Source organism: Rhinoraja longicauda, chromosome 17 (assembly GCF_053455715.1).
Source record: "Rhinoraja longicauda isolate Sanriku21f chromosome 17, sRhiLon1.1, whole genome shotgun sequence".
In the NCBI taxonomy this organism is placed as follows: domain Eukaryota; kingdom Metazoa; phylum Chordata; class Chondrichthyes; order Rajiformes; family Arhynchobatidae; genus Rhinoraja; species Rhinoraja longicauda.
This window is the reverse complement of record NC_135969.1, coordinates 22,001,342-22,023,249: the sequence shown is the minus strand read 5'-3', so window position 1 is coordinate 22,023,249 and position 21,908 is coordinate 22,001,342. Positions and strand designations below refer to the sequence as shown.

General features: G+C 42.8%; 1 protein-coding gene across 3 annotated transcripts in view; it reads left to right on the top strand.

Moving 5' to 3' along the window:
- The window catches only part of cacna2d2a (calcium channel, voltage-dependent, alpha 2/delta subunit 2a), a 353,483-nt gene that overhangs the window by 283,903 nt on the left and 47,672 nt on the right, over window positions 1-21,908 (top strand). For all 3 annotated transcript variants that reach the window (XM_078414334.1, XM_078414335.1, XM_078414333.1), the window contains 9 exons: window positions 6,103-6,181; window positions 7,688-7,737; window positions 8,884-8,973; window positions 11,558-11,623; window positions 13,053-13,127; window positions 14,671-14,745; window positions 15,302-15,373; window positions 18,255-18,326; window positions 20,626-20,687. In XM_078414334.1, the coding sequence (XP_078270460.1) occupies window positions 6,103-6,181; window positions 7,688-7,737; window positions 8,884-8,973; window positions 11,558-11,623; window positions 13,053-13,127; window positions 14,671-14,745; window positions 15,302-15,373; window positions 18,255-18,326; window positions 20,626-20,687 (641 nt within the window). The remainder of the gene's footprint in view (window positions 1-6,102; window positions 6,182-7,687; window positions 7,738-8,883; window positions 8,974-11,557; window positions 11,624-13,052; window positions 13,128-14,670; window positions 14,746-15,301; window positions 15,374-18,254; window positions 18,327-20,625; window positions 20,688-21,908) is intronic.

Here is a 21,908-nt window from a genome sequence, read left to right as displayed (position 1 = left end):
GTTGTAAGTTAGCCTGAGTGCAGTTGGGTGGAGTAGATAAAGGATGTGAAAGAGAATGGGCTGCCGGGAAAAAAGTGAAAGAACGGGATTGATGGGAGTGCCCTGTTAGTGTAGACTTTATGGGTCAAACTGGCTGGCAAATTGGGTAGAGCAAAGGGTGTTGGAATTCAATCCTGACAAGTGCAATGTGATGCATAAATAGGGGTATATCATAAAAATGAGTAAAGAGCAATACAATATATATCTTTATTGTCATTGTACCCAGGGGTACAACGAGATTGGGAATGCGCCTCCCATACGATGCAATAATTTAAGTAATTAACAGCAACCCAACGAAACGAAACAATTGTAACAGTTTTTAGACAGGGTAAAGTGCAAGTTGATCTATGCATTGTGGCCATCCGGCTCAGCAGGACCGGTTCATAGCAGCTATGGCCCTGGGGATGAAGCTGTTCCTGAGTCTGGAGGTGCGGGCATAGAAGGCCTTGTATCGTCTGCCCGATGGAAGGAGTTCGAACAGACTGTTGCAGGGGTGTGAAGAGTCTTTGTGGATGCTGGTGGCTTTTCTGAGGCATCGTGTGTTGTAGATGCCCTCCAAGTTTGGTAGCTGTGTTCCGATGGCCCTCTGAGCTCTATGGACTACCCGCTGTAGAGCTTTCCTTTCTGCCTCCGTGCAGCTGAGGTACCACACAGGGATGCCATGCGTTAGGATGCTCTCTATGGTGCAGCGGTAGAAGGTCGTCAGCAGCTGTTGGGGTAGACCAGACTTTTTCAGTGTTCTTAAGTAGAACAGTCTTTGTTGTGCCTTCTTGACCAGCGCAGCAGTGTTATTGGACCATGTTAGGTCCTCCGAAATGTGAGTGCCCAGAAACTTGAAGCTGGACACTCTCTCCACACTGTCCCCGTTGATAGAGATCGGGGCATATTCCCCGTTATGTGACCTACGGAAGTTGATGATCAGCTCCTTGGTCTTGGTGGTATTTAGGGACAGGTTGTTATCCGAGCACCAGTCCGCCAGGTTCTGCACCTCCGCTCTATAGTTTGTTTCATCCCCGTTGGTGATAAGCCCGATCACCGTTGTGTCGTCTGCAAACTTGACAATGGTGTTGGTGTCGAATGCAGGAACACAGTCGTGAGTGAAGAGGGAGTAGAGCATGGGGCTCAGAACACAGCCCTGTGGTGTGCCGGTACTCAGAGTGATAGTGGAGGACAGGTGCGGGCCCATTCTCACTGCCTGCGGTCGTTCCAGCAGGAAGTCCAGGATCCAGTCACATAATGACGAGCTGAGGCCTAGCTGGTGGAGTTTGGTGATGAGCTTGGTGGGGATGACCGTGTTGAAGGCGGAGCTATAGTCTATGAATAGCATCCTCACGTACGTGCCCTGTCTCTCTAGGTGAGTCAGGACAGTGTGAAGAGCCAGAGAGATGGCGTCCTCTGTGGATCTATTTGCCCTGTATGCAAATTGATGTGGGTCCAGTGAGTCAGGGATGCTGGATTTGATGTGTGAGAGGACCAGCCTCTCAAAGCACTTCATGACTATCGGCGTTAGGGCAACCGGGCGGTAGTCGTTCAGGTTGGAGATCTTTGCTTTTTTCGGCACCGGAACTATGATAGCCGACTTCAGGCACTTGGGGACCGTAGCTAGAGATAATGACAGGTTAAAGATCCTGGTGAATACCTCAGCCAGCTGTTCAGCACAGTCCTTCAGTACCCTTCCTTGAACTCCATCTGGTCCTGCAGCCTTGCGTGGGTTGACCCTTTGCAGAGCGCGTTGTACCTCCTGTGTGTTCAGTTGCAAGACCTGTCCCACCGCCTCGGCTGGGGTTCTTTCACTCAAGGTGGTTTTGCCAGTTTCAAAGCGGGCAAAGAAGGTGTTAAGCTCGTTGGTCAGTGCCATATCGCTGTGGGGGCAGGCAGGGCTGCTCTTGTAGCCAGTGATGTCCCTGACACCCTGCCACATGCTTCTGGTGTCGGTGGTGTTGAAGTGGTCTTCCACCCGTTGCCTGTGGGTGTCTTTGGCCCTTTTAATACCTTTGTTCAGGTTTGATCTGGCAGCACTGTATGCTGAAGTGTCACCAGATTTAAAGGGGTTAAATCTGGTTTATGGTGAGGAGTAAAAGGTTTAAAGGGGTCTAAGGAAGAATTCATTTATGTAGTAGGTGGTTGCAATCTGTAACACACTTGCAGAGTGGGTGGTAGAGGCAGCTACTCTCCCAACATTTAAGAGCTTAGATGAGCACTTGAATTGTCCAAGTAATTGTCCAAGCAGGGTTGACTACAGACTAAGTAGTAGTAAGTAGGAATAGTGTAGATGGGTACTTGATGGTTAGCATGGATGTGGGCTGGCAGTAACCCTTTGTAGGTAATAATTTGACCAGACTGAGCAGAAGAGAGGTTGGACAGAGTATGATAGACCCAGAGAGAAAGTTTAAAGAGAAATGCAAAGAACATATAAATAGATAAACGGTCTCTCACTCCCCCATCCTTCAGCTGGAAGGGACTGCGCTGCTTGATTTCAGGAAAGCTAAAGAATTACTACAGCGGCTTCTCTAACCCTTCACGCACTGTTACCTTTGGTGTTCTTCAAGCTTCTTGTTCAAATTTCTGACCAAGATTCAGCCCATTCATCTGTTTCCTTATGCATTGGTGACATTCAGCTGTTCCACACTATTTTGCTAATACCTACCCTATTTCAAATGCCTGATTTTGTCTCCTATATCAATAGACAATAGACAATAGACAATACGTGCAGGAGTAGGCCATTCAGCCCTTCGAGCCAGCACCGCCATTCAATGCGATCATGGCTGATCACTCTCAATCAGTACCCCGTTCCTGCCTTCTCCCCATACCCCCTCACTCCGCTATCCTTAAGAGCTCTATCCAGCTCTCTCTTGAAAGCATCCAACGAACTGGCCTCCACTGCCTTCTGAGGCAGAGAATTCCACACCTTCACCACTCTCTGACTGAAAAAGTTCTTCCTCATCTCCGTTCTCAGAGATTGGAGTGAAGGTAGAACTGGACTCTTTGTAGTCAACTTGTCCTCCTACTTGAGCCCAAGGTGAGTTTGGGCTACCAACCCCAACCACTTTACCGCTGCCGCCTCTACAACTCTACTCCCTAGCTCCTTTCATCTAATGTTAAAGCCCTAATCATGCCCATCTTATCTAACTAGTTGAACCCATTCCTCACTGCCCTACCTTGCCTAAAATTAGCTCATCCAACCTCTGACCGCTGCACCCAACCCACGCCAGATCATCAGAACGCCCTCTCCTTTCAACTCCCTCTCCTTGCCCTCACCATCATATTGATGTCAGTTTGGCTCATCTTCAATCTGTAATTTTTTTTTTCAAATCTCCTCATGCGTCTTGCCTTGTGGAATCTCCTTTAAAATACTCTGGTTCTTCCACTTCTTGGTTCTTGAATATTGCAGATGTTAATCACTCTTTCCATGCCTCCAGCTGACAGGTTTTGCAATTCAGATCCGAAACCTCTCTATCTCTATGCCACACCCTTCCTTCTCTTGTAAGATGCTCTTTAAGATCTGCCTTGCTGCCTTAATATCTCCTCACCTAACTTGGTTTCAATTTACCTTTGATAGTATTCCTAGTGAAGTGTCTCGGTAACTGGAACAAGCTCATTCAGTTCAGCACAAACATAGGTTTAGCTTTCACACCCTGGTAAATCTTGCGTTAGGACTAAGCACGTTACTGTCAATTCCAAAAGCAAAACACTTCTCAAAAACTGTGTGGCAGAGGAGTTGCAACATTTTGAAACAAAATCTTTAATTTAAATCTTCATTCGGTGCTCTTTGATTGCAAACATCCTACATCCTACTTTCCATCAGCTTTTCTTCCCAGATATGCTGTGGGCTGTGTGTTTAAACAAAGCAGGGACCACAAGGCTGTCGGCACAGTGAGCCATGATTTCCCTCTGCTGGCTGGCTCAGGATTTGCTTCCTTCAGCCCACAGCCTGAAGGTGCTGTGGAATCTGCTACACATTGACAAAGCGAACAGAGCTTCAAGTTTATGCCATGACTAAAGCTTCGATCTCTGGAGTACGTACGGCCTGAACCAATGACCTCAGTAGCAAAGGTAGCAAGTATCAGAAATGTTGGTAAAATACAAACCTGCTTAAATGTCAGGGAGGTGTGTGAGTAAGTGAGTTCAAGAAAATTCCAGACTGATGTTTAATTAATCCAGTTTTTCTTTCAGCTCGGCTCTCAACTCAATTTAATAAATGAACTTGAGGTCTCTAAATGAATTGGTAGAATCTATTGGTAGTCTAATTAAACTTAAATTTATCTGGTTCACCCCAATTTTCCCTGATGAACTGATGCTCTTTGATTATAAACATTCTGGTTTATTGGTTGGCCTGCTTTTGACCTAGGTACAACAAGCAATTAGCAAACAATATGTTGGCTTTCATTGCAACAGAGTTTGAATACAATACAGACAGGCAAGCATAATAACAGGTCTTATTGACGTACATGGATAGGAAAGGGTTAAAGGGATATGGATGAAATGTGGGTAAATTAGACTAGCTTGGATGGGCATGTTGGTTAGCAAGGACATTTGGACCAAAGGGCCTGTTTCTCTGCTGTATGATTCTATAACAGGACTCTGGGAATATCAGCTACAGATTTAGTAAACCTTACCTAAAGAAACAATGTATACAGCATTGTGAAAGACAAACCAGCAAAGGTCACTAAATTGGTTTGGGGGATTTGGTTGGGAAGGGGATGGAGAAGGGACATGAGGGGAGGAAGGGAGGTAGAAATGTCACCCATTCTTTCTCTCCAGAGACGGTGCCTGTCCTGCTGAGTTACTCCAGCATTTAAAATGTATCTTCGTTGTAAACCAGCATCTGCAGTTGTTTCCTAGTAGGGGAGGGGGGGAATGGGGGTGGGGGTAGGGGAGGGAAGAGGGATGTGGGGGAAGGGAGGGTGCTGCACTGATTAAGGAGAGGCTTTGGGTCCACGGCTCGCTCTGGCTGCAATGCTGGCAGCACGGGGCCAAGGTGAGCAGCTCCCTCTCCCCCTCCCTGTCTCCCCTTGCCCGCCTACGTCCCCGGGAGATACTGCCTGCCTGGCAACAGGCTTCGTCAGTTGGAGAGGGTTGCCCCAGGAGAGGCCCACAGGAGAGATTTGGACTCAACGGGTCTGCTTGGTCTATTCTAGAATGTCTTTAGTAAGATTGTCAATCGGTAGGAGACTGTAAAAGAGATTTCAAGGGGACATGTTGAACTAGTGGGCAAGAGCAATGTAGATTGAATATAATGTGGAAAATCTGAGAGCATCTACTTCAGTGCTTAAAATTAATGGAGAATTTAAAAAAATATTAACAGGGAATGTTGATGCTCAGAGACCTTAATGTGCATAGATGTAGATAACTTATCAGCCACAATCATATTCAGCAGGCAATTAGAAAAGCAATGGTCTGTTGGCCCTTTTTTGCCGTATGCATAATGGATGTAAGGTGCTTTTGTAAGTGTGAATACTGTGCAGGAGAATAACATTGAGGCAGAATATCAGCTGTGACCTTGATGAATGGCAGAAGAGGCTCAGTGGACTGGATATCTACAGACAGCTCCAAATATTTGCAGACTATCCATGGATAACAGACAAGTTCCATTTTTATAGATGTCCATTAGTCGCTTTTATTCAAAAGTAGGAAAATGGACAAAAAGCACTCAATATGGTAACCACACCTCTGCAGTATTGTAATTAATGACATCAGAGGGAAGCCTGGTTCTGCTGTTTGTAGGTACGTACATCAGGCTTTTAAATTTAATAATATGATGGGAGCTCATTAAATGTAGGGGCGTATATGTCAGGTATTTGTAACCCAGGCTTGGCCTGTTTGTACTTCAATAATCCAATAATCCAACCTCTTTTCCATTCACTTCCATTGTCCAGAAATCTCGTGTCCAGAAATGTCACGGCCTATATGCCATTCAAAACTGTGGTACAGCATCTCAATGTCATGTTCTCCCCATCACAGTAGATCATTCCATACTATATAATATCAGCATATAATATGAAGCCCTTCTTGTTCGCTCCACAGCAGCCGTTTTCAAGACATGCTCTCCCTCTTTGTTTACAGGTACGGGTCTTTACCTTCTCAGTTGGACAGCACAACTATGATGTCACACCTCTGCAGTGGATGGCCTGCGCAAATAAAGGTTTGTGGTTGTATGGTCGCAGGGCTGCATGGTAGTGCAGCATGATTGCATTATAGCACAGCTGCATGGTAGCATGAGTGCATGATTGTCACAGTATCCATCATTCTCCCTAAGGAGAATGCACATCTTGTCTACTGTGTTTTGTCAGCTATTATCTGTGATCACACCCCAGAGATGCCACATCTGGCAAACATTCCCTTGAGCTTCCGAATGACTATCAGTGAATGGGTGTTTTCAAAGAACACAGTCCCAGCAGTCAGAAAATATACAATTGTCACAAATTATGGGGGCCCTGGAAGGCACATCAGTGTTCTCCCTTTCAAAGTGTGTGTAGAAAGCATTGAGGTGGTCTGGGAGGGATGCTTCATTGTCGCTTGAGCTGTCTCCTAATTGGTTTTGCCTTGTAGGAAGTGATGGCAGGCAAGGAGGTTCAACAGATTGGAATAATATGGATAAAGTTAAAGGGAAGAAGAACACAGGCAAGGTTATTAAAGTTTCCAGAATATGAAATAGGACAGAAAGTTTAGAAATGGGGTAAGAGTATAACATCAGGCAACATGAGGACCAATTTCAGAAGAGGGGTGGTGAATACAGAACTGAAGATGTTATATCTAAATGCATGCAATATACGAAACAAGGAGGTAAGCTTTTAGAGCAGTTAGAAATTGACAGGTACGGTGTTGTTGGCATCACAGAGTTGTGGCTGAAAGAGGATCAGAGCTGGGAGCAGAATATCCAAGGATACACATCTTATTGAAAAGACAAACAGGTGGGCAAAGGGGTGGGGGGGCTCGGTTGGCAAGGAATAAAATCCAATCCTTAGCAAGAAACGACATTGGATCAGAAGATGTAGAATCTTTGTGAGTAGAGTTTAAAAAACTGCAATGGTAAAAAGATTCTTGTGGGATTTATATATAGGCCTTTGAATATCAGCCAGGATGTACACCATCAAGGCATAAAAGAAAGGTAATGTTACAGTGATCGTGAGGGATTTCAATATGCAAGTGGACTGGGAAAATCAGGTTGGTATTGGATCCCAAGAGAAGGAATTTGTAGAATGCCTACAAGACGGTTTATTTGAGCAGCTTGTGGTTGAGCCATGTTTCTCACACAAGTGTGGCAAGAGGAAACATGTCATCCAGTGCATTCCTGATCCAGGAATCAGGTCAGTATCATAACGGTGACATACAGATGCTTCAAATGAAGCCAAGCAACATAGAAGCATACATCGCTCATCAGAAGGTCAGGACAAAGACAGCCTCACTGAACTGGATTTCCTGCAAAGGCTCTTTCACATTAGACAACTAAGGCTCTTTCACATTAGACAACTAAGGCTCTTTCACATTAGACAACTAAGGTACAACAGAGTTTTTCACATTAAGGCTCTTTCACATTAGACAACAAAGGCTCTTTCACATTAGACAACTAAGGTACAACAGGGTTTTTTAGGCTTCTTTTATTTTTCCTTTCACAGCTTCTGTCACATCCATTTCTTTCTCTTTCCAGGATATTACTTTGAAATCCCTTCCATTGGAGCAATTCGGATCAACACTCAAGTAAGTATCTTCTATTCTGGGGAGAAGTATGGATAGAGAGCAGACTGTTGTGGGGCAGTAGGCAGATGAATAGATTCCTTCTGCCAAAGCTGGTGTCTTCTTATCCTTCTGCTCACCTTGCTGGTTGGTGCCCTTCAGACATTGGACATTGCTCTCTCATGTTCCATTATCCAGCGTTTTGTTGATGCGGTCATTTCTCATACCTTGTGACATAGTGTGTGCCAATCCCCCCACTATCTCGCAGATTCCTCACAGATTAAGCCCATCAATCCCCTTCCACCACTTATAATTCATTTTCTCATGCATGCCCATTAATTTCACATCAAATCGCCATCTCCACAAGGGGTGATTTACAGTTGCCAATGAACCCCTGAGCTTGCATGCCTTAGTGGCGTGGAAGGAAACTACCCAAGGGAAAAGGTCACTGAGAGAATGCGAAAACTCAGGTCATGATGGAAACTGGATCAATCGAGTTGTGAAGCAACAACACCACGTTGTTGCCCTTAAGATAAGCACAACAAAGAGAATGTGTTAAGGGATTTAGCAAAGATGGACACAAAATGCTGAAGTGAAGTGTGAGAGATTGCATATGGCGCAGTACAACAAATGCAGTGCAATGCAGTAAATGCGAAGATACTGATGGATGAGTGTGGAGGAATAGAGGAACCATCATTTGTATGTCCACTGATGCTTAAAGTTAGCTGGACAGGTAGATTAGTTTGTTTAATAGATGAGATTGTTGAGACATTCAATAGAAGCAGCTTCTATTGTACATCAGCCTTCACCTTCCCCAGCTGACAGCACCAACACCATTGTCATTTAATAGCTCCTTACCTCCACATTATCTCATACAAGCCCTTTTAGTATCTCTGAACCATTTCTTCTGCAACTTCAAAAGAAGTTGTTTCTTTAACTTTTCTGATGAAAGGTCATTATTCTCCACAGTTCTGCTTGACTTGCTGAGAATTTCCTGGACCTTTTGTTTTATTAGTTTTCTTAAATACCCTGTGAACAATATTTCTTCAGATGTGAATGATTCATTCGTATCTGAAGAAATCTAGTTCAAAAAAATTTAAATGCTTTGGTATATTTGGTAAATGAAAATGTCAGTTGAATGTATCTATTTTTATTTTCTCACTGCTACAGGAGTATTTAGATGTTCTGGGCCGCCCCATGGTGATGGCAGGAAAGAAAGCCAAGAAGATCAAATGGACTAATGTCTACCAGGATGTCTTGGTAAGTCTCTTGACTGGCAGATGGACATTCCTTTGGAATGGTTCATAGGGGAGAAATCGGACTGATCAGGGCTGTAAAATGAGTGATCGTGGATTGCCAACATACTGTGATGGGATCAGAGGTGCAGTTGGTAGAGTTGCTGCCTCAGCTACTGCAACCTAGGTTCAATCTTGACCACCGGTTCTGTCTGTGTAGATTTGCACATTCTCCCAGTGGATTTTGTCCCTAAAGATGCGCGTGTTGATAGGTTAATTAGTCATTGTAAATTGCTATAGTATGTTAAAATACCTTTATTTTTGAAAATATTGCAGGGGAAAAAACGTTGTCATTGCAAACTTGAAACTCATTCATCCCTTTTCGTCATTGACACATTTATCTTTATAACATGATTTTCTATAACATGAGGCTTCTGAGGAACACAACTATCATGTTATAGTGGAATTACTTGCAGTTGACACTAACACATAGTCAAATGTGACATGGGTACCTGTAGTAGGCAGCAGATGGCACTGCTACCTCACAGCTCCAATGACCCAGGTTCGATCTGTGTGGAATTTACACGTTCTTCCTTTGACCCCATGGTTTCCTCCGGGTGTTCTGGTTTCTTCCCACATCAGATAGATGTGCAGGTCAGTTAATTGGCTGTTGTACATTACCCCTGGTGCAGTAAGTGGCAACAAAAATTCAAAGGGGAATTTTTGGGCACATGAGAGAGCAAGCTGCAGAGCTACATGCAAATAAGAGAGGAACAGGTTATGGTAGGATGCTCTGCTATGAACGAGCTTACTTCAAAGGGTGCAATAGCCTCCTGTGCTGTCGTAAGTAACTGGAGGACCACACAGGATAAAACAAGCCAGATTTTATCTGTCATGGGAACTGGAACAGCTAAATAAATGATCTGTCTCACGGGAAGAATTTTATTTTGAGGCTAAATAATGTGATAGGTTGAGGAGCTGAAGCAAAAAATAAAGAACCAGAGGAAAAGCATATGTGGAGGGAATGGGCAGGCAAGGTTTCAGGTCAAGACCATTTTTCAGATTGATTGGATTAGGGTGAAAAAGCTAGAAAAAATAAGTGGGGACAGGATAAAACGTGTCAAGTAATGGATACTTGAAGAGCTGGAGTTTGATTTGCATCTTCATTTAAAACGTTTAAAAAAAATGCTCAATTATTGAAATAAAAGATGATTTGCTTGCATTATTTGTCAAATAATTTCCCTGAAATAAAATGGACATTGGAGTGCCTTTGCTTACAGAGGGATTCAATTTAAGATTTCAAAGGTCTTTTATTGTCACATGTACCAATTAAGGTACAGTAATATTCGAATTACCATACAGCCATTCTAAAAAAAGTAACAACACCCACAAGTACATAAAAGTTAACGTAAATATCCACCACAGCGGATTCCCCACATTCCTCACTGTGATGGAAGGCAATAAAGTCTAAACTTCTTCCCTCTTTATTCTCCCGCGGTCGGGGCAGTCGAACCATCCGTAGCGGGGGCGATCGAAGCTCCCTCAGCCGGTGGTCGAAACCCCCGCGTCGGGGAGATTGAAGGTCTCGCGCGGAGCGGTCGAAGCTCCTGCGGCTTGGAGCTCCCGAAGTCGGTCTCTGACCAGGGACCGCGAGCTCCCCGATGTTAAAGTCCGCAGGCTCTCTAGGTTGGAGCTCCCGAAGTCAGTCTCCAACAAGGGGCTGCCAGCTCCACTTGTTAGGCTGCAGTGCGGACGGAGATACGATCCGGAAAAAAATTGCATCTCCGTCGAGGTAAGAGATTTAAAAAAGTTTCCCACCCCCCACAAAAAAACAAGCTAAAGAACACTAAAACATACATTTAACACATACTAAAAAAAACAACAAAAAAGGAAGTAACAGATAGACTTTTGGCGAGGCAGCCATTGCGCTACCCGTGGTGAATATGCGTTCACATAAAGATGTGCATTCTGGTAATGTCTGTGGTTGAAGTTATTTTTTGCTTAGATTGAGCAAGACAAGCTCATGATGCCAAGTTGTACAAGAGGGCACTTCACTCCCTGGTGGTCTGGGCACTCTGTAAAGCTCAACCAGACAACTCAAGAGATCTTAGCTTCTGCCTGGTTTGTGAAGAGTCAGCTGATTCAACCAATTTGCTCTAATGGACTGAGAGAGGATATGCCAGTTGTGATTCCTGATGAAGAGGAGCGTCTGGACATTGGACTTCATGGTGAAACCCCACAAGTTTGAATGTTTCATCAGTTCTGTCTCTATTCATAAAGAATGATGACTTGGGAACACTTTCCTCCTGGCTCGCTGCTGACTGCCAGCACTATAGTTCCAGAAGACCTGGCGCCCAACACTGGCCTCTGGCAGGAGGGAAGAGTTGGGTGCAACCAAGAGTGCATTGACATGGTTGCAACAAGGTTCAAGATCAGTGCCTTTTGCAAATGCTGAATGGAGATAAAAGTATTTCACCTTTCAAGTCCTAACCTTTGAGATGTATTCAAACTTTAGCAGCCAGTCAAGGAGGTTAGGAAAGTTTGTCGTGCTGTGATAAATGTTCCATGTCATGAAATCTAATGTGGCTGGTTTGATTTGCTGTTCCTAGAGCCTTGAGTTGGTGATTACGGGGACGATGCCAGTTTTCAACATAACAGTGGAAAATGGTCAGCAGGTACGTCAGGGTGTGTGTACATGTTATTCCAGGTTGAAAGAGTCACGTACATAGCAAAGAAGCAGCTCTTCTAAGCAAATTTTTTTGCATCATAGAGCATTTTACACTTTGCTATAATCCAGTCATGCCATTTTCAATATCCAGTTGCAGGTTTCATAGCTGAACACCATGGAAGCTCTCTGCGGAATCTCCATTACAGTTCCTGAGGGCCACCTCTTCACCATTTGGACAGGCCCTTCCCTGATGTTCAGAGCAACTGTTCTTAATGATTCTTGTCCAGTACAACAACATAGCTTTATTTCCCTTATGGTTCCTGCTTACATTGCAAGTCAACATTATAAAAGATAAAACCCCCAATGGCATGTATTGTTCACGCGTTAATGGGGTGTGTGGGTCTCTGGTAAAGCCAGCATTTATCTACTCGTCAAATCCCTCTTCCATCTCCCAGGTGCAGCTGTAGACAGGGCTACCCATTTGATTAGCACCCCAGCCCTATTGAAATAGTTCTCATCTACCAGGGTACTCTAGCTGCAGTGACTACCACCTTTAGAAAACACTGCAGCAACTCACAAAGAAAGACCTCATCAGCAGCACCTCCAAAGCTCATAACCTTCACCACTTCACCACAAGGCAAAGTGAAAATACTGCCAAATGCAAGTTCGTCTTACAGTTCTCGTGCCATCCAGATTTTGAAGTTTTATGCAAAATCTTCACTGAGCATATGAACACTCTGCTCAACAGCTGTATGGGTAAATCCCCAAGATATCAGCTATAGTGCTTCAAGAATGCCACCACCTTCTTGAGGACTTTTATAGGTGCGAAATAAATTTCAATCATGCCCATAAAATTCACATTCCAAGCAAAAGTGAATAGAGGCTATCTGATCATTGTCCATGAAGATTATGGCCAGGCTGGGAAATGCACTGGAATGGTACAGTGTCATTGCTGTTCCCTGTAACATTGCAGGCAAACAGTGAAAAGATTAAAGTTATTAAACCTGTAACTGAGGAGCCTCGCCGTGTTCTGCTCTCAACACCAACACACCGCTTGGTTTTAACAGCTTCTTGAGTGTCACCTGATTGTTTTTTGTTAACATGCAAACTTTGCTCTTCCCACTTGTTTAGTGAGGCTCCAGGGGGTGAGCACAATGAGGCTGGGGCAAGAAGCTAAGGCAAAGCCTCCTTCTACTTGGATCATTTTATATAATGAGGCTATGAATGCCCATTTTAAATGGTTATTTAAATTGCTGCACATTCCATTTGGCGTTCCTAGGTTAGAAAGTGCAGACCACTTGCACCAGAGGGAAATGGTGCCCATGCAGTTTCTGACTTGCTTGCTTTAGATAAATTCTTCTGATCTAACACCTTGGAGTGAATAAAAGTCTCTACTCCAGGGCTCAGCCATTCTAAAAAGACTATTTCCTTTCCAGAACCAGCTGATGCTCGGAGTGATGGGGATTGATGTGGCTCTGGATGACGTTAAGAAGCTCACACCTCGCTACAACGTATGTACAAACCTAGCCTTTCACCTACACTGTAGACAGGGTGCATTGGACTTCCAGTAATATATTTTCAAGACCTGCAGCATAGACAATGTCCTGACAACTGCATGGTAATGAAAAGATTGGAAGGTCGTGATGGCACCCTAGCTTATGGAAGGACCATTCTTCAATGGTGGGGAATAAGCTGTTTCTGAATCTGTGCTTTCAAGTTTTGTATCTTATGCCCGGTGGGAGAGGAGAGACAAGGAAAATAAACGGGTGAAAAGGGTCCTTGATTATATTGGTTGCTTTTGTTGCAGTTGATGATGAGGTCTGATAGACTGTAAAAGATGGTTTACCTATTTTTAACAGGTGCAGCATTCGAAGTTGTCTCTCAGTGGAAACCCTTCCCTTAGTCTTTTGGCAAAGTTTTACATTTCTCCACAGTTTCTTCCCAGCTATTATCAGGCAACAAAATCATTACATTAAGAGTAAGTTGTCCTTTTGATGAGTGCTACTTAAATTCACACATCATTTATCCATGTTTGGTTCACATCCCTTTGCAAGGGATTTGCAAATAAATGTTGAAGAGTCCTTTGACTGAGAGTATATTCCAGAAGTTGAATCAGTGGAATCTGTGAAAAAACAATACACAATTTTAATGAATAAGCACACCCCACCAGCCTCAGGTCAAGCAAGTTCCCCGAGAATGACAAAGATTTTCAGAAAACCTGCAAGTTGGTTAAATCTGCAAACAATTTGAATATGTGAACAGATTTAAAGAGGGAAAGCAGGTATTGTACGTAAATGAATGTTAATTATGGATAATGCATGTACAGGTGCATAGTAAAGTGAGAAATGCAACTTACAAACGTTCCAGCAGCTCCCTGCATCTCTCCATAATGCTTATCATTCATGACCCTATGACCAAGGTTAGAATGAGCGAAATGTGCTTGCACATTCACACTGCAGCGAATTACTAACCGTCTTTGCTAACATTCAGTCTTTTTTTGCATTATCCAGAATGCATGCAGTTTGAAGATAACCTTCTTCCTTGAAGAGAAATGTTGGTCAGGTCCATAGATGGTGAAATGTTGGTCAGGTCCATAGATGGTGAAATGTTGGTCAGGTCCACCAGTAACCTAACCCTAAACATAACCCTCTTCCCAGAAGCCACCCAATTGCTCCGTTGTTGTTTTCCTCTTTTCTAATATATCTGTCCTAGTCCCTTCTTAAATCATAAATCCCCTTTGAGTTTTACCGTCGACATTTTCCATTATTTCCTAAAATATTATTGTTACCATTTGCTAGACAACTCCTACCACAACTCCTAATGTTCTAGAAAGAAATCCAAAGTTGTTTTTCCAGTTTTCTCTTATACAGAGATCAGAAATACTGCTCCTTCTCCACTCTATGTTGTTCCCAGTCTGTAGTAGGGTAATTGACATATTTTAATATTCCTGTTTTTGCTACATCCTTTTGAAAGTTACAAACAAAGAAGGATCATTTTGATTTGGACTTTCTGCTCGTGCTTACTATTAATGCTTCTGATATTTTCACTTCACAGTTAGGTGGAAATGGGTACTTTTTTGCCATTGATCCAAATGGGTATGTACTCTTGCATCCCAACCTGCAGCCAAAGGTAAGCCATCTCAGCAGGTTCTCTTACCTAGGCTCTGTTTATAATTGTTATTCAGCTCAAGTTACAATGTAATAATAGTTTTGTAACATTCAGGAACTGTGCAATTAATAATTAAAAGAAACTCCACATATTCCTTGTTTGATCACTTTAGTTTTAAATTTCTTCAACGCCCTTCACAAACACATTTCACAGCGGGCGTTAGAAGGTTAATTGCAAAGGTAAACTATTGGATGAGACCCCATCATCAGAATGTCGTTCCACAGATGGAAGGATATTTTACAATAGTCAGCTATAGGCAGGGGTAGCAGTATAAAATTGATTTTGCTGTCTTTGTCAATGGTGCCACTTAGTGGATCCTGAGATTGCGATAACACAAAACCTATAAAATTGGAAAAAAAACGTGTTTAAATCCAAGAGATATGGCCTGCACATTGGGTCATAAATAAATAACCCTTACATTGAACGCCTGGACATTCAAAGCTGTACGGTGGGAACATTTTCTTTTGGAAATTATTCTGATCGTGCCTGTCCCTTTTTCTAATTACTTTTTCTCTAGATTATAAACTTCCAGGAGCCGGTAACACTGGATTTCCTGGATGCTGAACTGGAGGATGAAAACAAGGAATGGGTAAGAAGTGGAGGATGAAAACAAGCAATGGAAAGTAACAAGATATAAGGATGTCTAGAAGCTTATTCATTCTCCAAATAGTATCATCCCTTGGAGCGGGTCAGCAGCACACCATTCAAGCTCTGACATTAAGAATCTTTTATCCTCAATTGTATCAGATCAGTCTTCCCTGCCTGTGTAGATGTTTCTTAAATGATGTAAGTTTAACTGTCTTCACAACCCTCTCAGATTCCAAACACTCTCAGTGTGACAATCCCTTTCACATCCCTTCTAAGGCTACTATTCTCACTTTAAGCCTGTACTTTCTCTGTACGGCGTTTATACGTTCTCCCTGTGACCTGGGTGGGTTTTCTCCGAGATCTTCAGTTTCCACCCACACTCCAAGGACGTACAGGTATGTAGGTTAATTGGCTTGGTAAATGTAAAAATTGTCCTTAGTGTGTACAGGATAGTGTTAATATGCGGAGATCGCTGGTCGGCACGGACCCGATGGGCCGATGGGTCTGTTTCCGTGCTGTATCTCTAAACTAAGCTAAACTAAATTATGCCTTATCTCACTCAGCCACACGACCATGGGAAAAATCCACAGTCTTATCTGCCTTGAACAAGAATTGTGCATTCAAACCTTTTAGCAGCTTATTTTATTCTTGACTTACTGTGTCTTTATCTAACTTCCCATGAAATGAATCTATTTTATTCATTTCTAGGGTGGCACAGTGGCATAGCAGGTAGAGCTGCTGCCTCACAGCACCAGAAACTCGTGTTCAATCCTGACCTCGGGTGCTGTCTGCGCAGATTTTGCACGTTCTCCTCTGCGTGCATTGCAAAGGAATGTGAAATGCAGGGCTTTAGGGATAACCCAACCCACCAGCCTGTACCACTGGAGAGAGAAAAACTGAGCTAATGTGTCACACTCATAATTTGGTTGTCAGGTTCATTGATCACTGTAAATTTCTGCTAGAATGTAGGTGGAAAATCATGGGAATGTAGGGAGAATAAGGTGGGATTACCGTAGGATTAGTGTAAATGATTGCTTGATGGTTGGCACTCTATGATTCCATAACCTGGAGGGGAAAAGACCAATTCTGATACGGGCAATGAAAACAAGTCACCAGCGGCTATTTATTGCAAGATTGAGTCTGGAATGCTCCAACATGCCGAAACACAAGATGAGACAAGGGGCTTGGATTCACTGGAGTTTAGAAGGATGAAAGAGGCTTATATTCACTGGAGTTTAGAAGGAGGGGATCTTATAGAAACATATAAAATTATAAAAGGACTGGACAAGCTAGATGCAGGAAAAATGTTCGCAATGTTGGGCGAGTCCAGAACCAGGGGCCACAGTCTTAGAATAAAGGGGAGGCCATTTAAAACTGAGGTGAGAAGGAACTTTTTCACCCAGAGAGTTGTGAAATTGTTGAATTCTCTACCACAGAGGGCAGTGGAAGCCAAATCACTGGATGGATTTAAGAGAGGGTTAGATAGACCTCTAGGGGCTAGTGGAATCAAGGGATATGGGGAGAAAGCAGGCACGGGTTATTGATTGTGGACGATCAGCCATGATCACAATGAATGGTGGTGCTGGCACGAAGGGCCAAATGGCCTCCTCCTGCACCTATTTTCTATGTTTCTAGATGTTGTTCCTCAAGCAAACATTGGCCCTTGTTATAAACATGTGTCCCATAAAGCAGTGATCTAACTGTGTTTGGGTTCTCCAATGTAGAGTCATATTGCAAATCGTGAATGCAGTGCAGCAGATTGAAGTAAGTATTCAGGCTGCTGGGCTGGCCCTGAGCTTTCTGTTGCTTGTCATTTTAATTTTCCATTCTCTTCCCACTCTGAGCTACTCATTTACGGATTCCTGCACCGTTGTAACTCTGCCCACACGTCCTCTATCCAGGTACATTGCAGACCTCCGTGCTCAATATCAAATTCAACAACTTCAAACAACACAATTTCTCTACTTGTGCCAGAACTGGCCATTTCTGCAGTAAATCTGTAAAATTAGTCATAGTCATACAGCAGGGAAACAGGCCCTTCCATGCCGACCCAAATGCCCCATTTCTCCCTGTAGCCCAGGCCTTCGAATCCTGGCCAAACTCTCGTATATCTTCTCTGCACAATTTCCAGCGAAACAAAATGACTGTTTATCTCTCTCTTTCCACAACATGTTCCAACCTGCTGGATATTCCCTGCAGCGCTCCATTTTGCAGCCTACACGTTATTTTGTTGGTATTTTCTCTCTCTGCCCTCATCTCACAGAACAGATGCTGTTTTCTCTCTCTGGTAGCATTTATTAACCTATCAATAACCTTACTTCATTAACGACCCATCTCCATGGCAACCCTGGCTTCACTGTTTCAGAAATATTCCCTTTGTCCAAACAATCCCTCCCCATGCTACGACTAAAAGCTACCTTGTTTTCTTTCTCAGTTCCTATAGTCTTCAACCTGAAACATTAAGATGTTTATTTTGCTGTTGAACCTGCTCTTGGTTTCCAACATTTTTTGTACCAACATTTCCAGTATCAGTATTTGTGATATTGAAGACGCAAATGATTGGCATCCAACTGTCATCTCATTCCAAACCGTTCAACTCTAACCACTGTACAGGATTGTTTTTAGTATTATTCAGATTATTCTTGATGTTAGGCAGGCTGACATTGGGAAATGCAACCAATGTATAAACCACAGGTAAATAAATCTTCATACTGCCAGGTTCAACCTGAATCGGTAGTGATCAGTCTTGTGCAAGTGTGCTTCTTAACACTTATCTGGTACAGCATACCCGCTGACTGGCAGGCCTTGCTGACAGGAGGGACCATTGTTTCAAGTAATTATTTTTTGCCTTTTCTGTTCCATGTTCATTTATATTTCTACAGATACGGAGAATCATGATTGATAGGAAGAGTGGGAATATTACCATCCGCACGCTAACCAAATCCCTGGATGAGGTATGTACTTTTGCACATTTAGTTATGGGTTTGTGTTTCCTTAATAATTAGCTTAAAGGAGGAAGCAAACTGCCCTTCCAATCAAACTCCCAACTATCTCAATGTTCTCGAAATAGCCTGGTCTAATCCAATAACCTATTACTGGTATAGGAATCAATACCGAAATCAATGCAAAGGTATAGACATTGAAGCATAATGTTGAGCTAATCTTTTCAGCTACTGTTGGTTCACAAACTAAGGATCAAACACAGCATCTTCTCGGTGTTGGCTTGGTGTCGTGGGATTCTGACCTTTTGAGTCAGAAAGTTGTGCGTTCATGGATTTGAATGCATAGTCAGGACTGACATCAGCATGATGCTGGTGGAGATAGTATTCTTCAGATTCTCTCTGCACATTCTGGTGGTACATGAGAAAATTAGAGCAAGAAACTTCACCCTGTCTTGGGAGCCAAGACATTAGGAACAAACCATATACCCATTGCTGTTGTGTTCATCCTCTGTGTAGACAACTATTGAATTTGTGACAATACAGAGAAGTAAATAATCTATTGCGATTTGAGATTGATAACTAAGCCAATTGTTTTGGCGAACCCAAGTACTTCCATTCATTGGTTCACAAAGACAGTTCCTGTTGTGATCTTCTGAGCTGAGTCACTCAGAGGCTGAAGCTGGTTGATACAAAAGTCTTTGATCATCAAGAGAAACAGGCATTCTCTTGGAGATTCTCGGTAGAATCTCCAAACTCAAAGCACTGTACTTCAAGTTTATGTATGTTTTAAACGCTAAGGCAAATAAGTGATTGACTACAGTTGCAATGACACACAAAGACAACAATAAATAAACGATTAGCTACAGTTTCGGTGGCTATAATTATCTACTAAGTTTTAACATTTTGAATGTAGGCAAGTAACTGCAGAATTATGTATTTACAACAGAAGCATATTGTAGCCGCCAAGACATCTTTGAATATTCAAACACTTTTGTTTGGACGAAGTAATTCTTATGGATGGTCTAAAAACTTCTGAGGACAGAGAAACCAGATGTCCATGGACCAGAATTAGTGTTTTGAGGGCTGACACTCTTAACTACATAACTAGATAGACAGGCAAATATGCCTATGGTCATGCTTGGTGTGCCAAGTGACAAATAAGTCTGGTCTGGAAGCTTCCTTCATCTCTATCAGAATGGGTGAAATAATTTATGGTGAAGATTTCTGGTTTAATGTAGACCAATTAACACATCTCCATTGTAGAAACAAAGAACTGCAGATGTTGGTTATTACACAAAAGGACACATCGCTGGAGAACATGGCCTTGAAGAAAGGTCTCAACCTGAAATATCACCTATCCATGTTCTCCAAAGATGCTGCCTGATATGCTGAGTCACATCAGCACTTTGTGACCTTTTAACACATATCAATTGTCTTGCATGAGTCATGTCATGTGAGTAACCAACCTGTCTGTTTACAAAGCTGTCCTTTTAATTTTGAACTGATTACTGTTTGCAAAGTACACTAGAACAGATATTCTGAAAACTGGTTCTTGTTTTGAAATAATGACTGCAACATCCACATAAATTTATAATCTCCAAATAGTCCCTCGCAGTTCCGCCAACGCAATTCAAACACTTAACATTTCAAAGTAGAGGATGAACCTTGGAACCATCAATATTTAATTTTGCAAGCTGCTTTCATAAAAAAAATAGTTTTTATTTGTGGGATGGGGGAAAAACCGAGCTGACCTAACATATTACTTCCAATCGCAGATACATTTTACATTGAAAAGGATATGCAGAACTGGCTTCGTCAGTATTCCCCACGCAGGAAACTGGAGTCCTGGGAACTTCTTGTAGATACAAAGAACTGCAGATGCTGGTTTACAAAACAGATTCAAAGTGCTGGAGCACCTCAGCGAGTTAGGAAGCATCTTTGGAGAACATGGATAGGCAATGTTTTGGGTTGGGACCCTACTTCAAACAAGATTCTGAAGAAGAGTCCCAACCCAAAACAGTGCCTATCCATATTCTCCAGAGATGCTGCCAGACCAGCTGAATTACTCCAGTATCTTGTGTCATTTTTCCCTGATGTTGTAATCACTCATCAAAAGAACTGCAGATTGAAACTGCAGAGTTGGGAATAGTCCTCTAACGAGGTCTATAGTCCTAGTCCTCAGACTGCTTCCTGTTAAAAAAACAAACAGCTCAAGTTAACTCAAGTGAATTGCCGGCTAAACCTAGCATTTGAGTACAGGTGTCTGTCATATGAATATGAATGATTGTTTCACTGTGTTTCTTTTCTTCAGAGATATATTGATGAAGTAGATAGGACATACACATGGACCCCGATTCAAAGTGCTGATTACAGGTAATCTATGCGCCTCAATCTATAATCCTGGAATTGCAATCTGGCCAGCAGTATCAGAGCTACAAGTTACTACAAGATTGGAGGTTCATTAAGATTTATCCACATTGGCATTGACTCAAATTTGTTATAATGAGAAAATGCAGGGCCACGATTATTGTGCCAAAAATCATAATTGAGATCACTCAATGTATTATCCAAACTCAATACGGTCCTTAAAGTTCAAACCTTGTAACTTCCAGATGATTCATTGCCCTTTAATGTGGTCACTCCTCTTATGACCATCCGTATGCTCCCTACCACTGCGATCAGGGGCAGGTGTGAACTTGTTCTGTCTACTATTGGTCTGTCATTGAGGTCACTTCATATAATATTCAGTTTCTTCACTGCTCAACATTGATAGCACCCCGTTATATTGCTAACCTTTGGGCAGCACAGTGGTAGAGTTTTAGAGGCATAAGTTCAATTCTGACCTGTGTGGGTTTTCCCCAGGAGCTTCAGTTGCCTCCCACACTCCAAAGACGTACAGGTTTGTAGATTAATTGGCTTGGGAAAATTATAAAATTGTCCGTAGTGTGTGTGTGTAGAATAGTGTTAATGTGTGAGGATTGCTGGTCGGCACGAACCCGGTGGACCAAAGGGCCTGTTTCTGTGCTGTATCTCTAAACTAAACTATGCAGGACCCTGCCCTCTGCAGGGACAATCTCTTAGAACATGTCAGACCCTTTATTCCCCACTATTATTATCCTTTTGTGTATAATTGGGCCTTGCGTATATTTGGGCCTTGTGTATAATTGGGCCTTGCACTTCCATCTGCTGAGGTGACATTGTGTCGTACACAAGCTCTTTTATTGTCCACCATTGCAATGATTCAGACTTGCAATGATTCAGGCTCCCTTGGCATTTTGCACATCGAAACAGCCCTATCTGAATGATCTCCCATCATTGAGGAGATCAGGCAAGAAATGTGTTGCACAGGGCAATAGTGCCAAGGAGGGAACTTCCAAAGAGATGATCTGGAGTTGAGCTCAAATATATAGTCAGAGCAATAATTGGGAGAAGTTAAGGAGGCCTAATCCACCCCATTGTTTCAAATAGGTGTTCCTAAAGTAGGTAAATCAATGGTGGATGCTTAAATTGCTCACTTAAATTGCCGCAGAGCATGAAGAGGGACTTCAGTGTACAGAGGGTTTGAAACATTGATTCTTAAGTGATTTCTGAGCT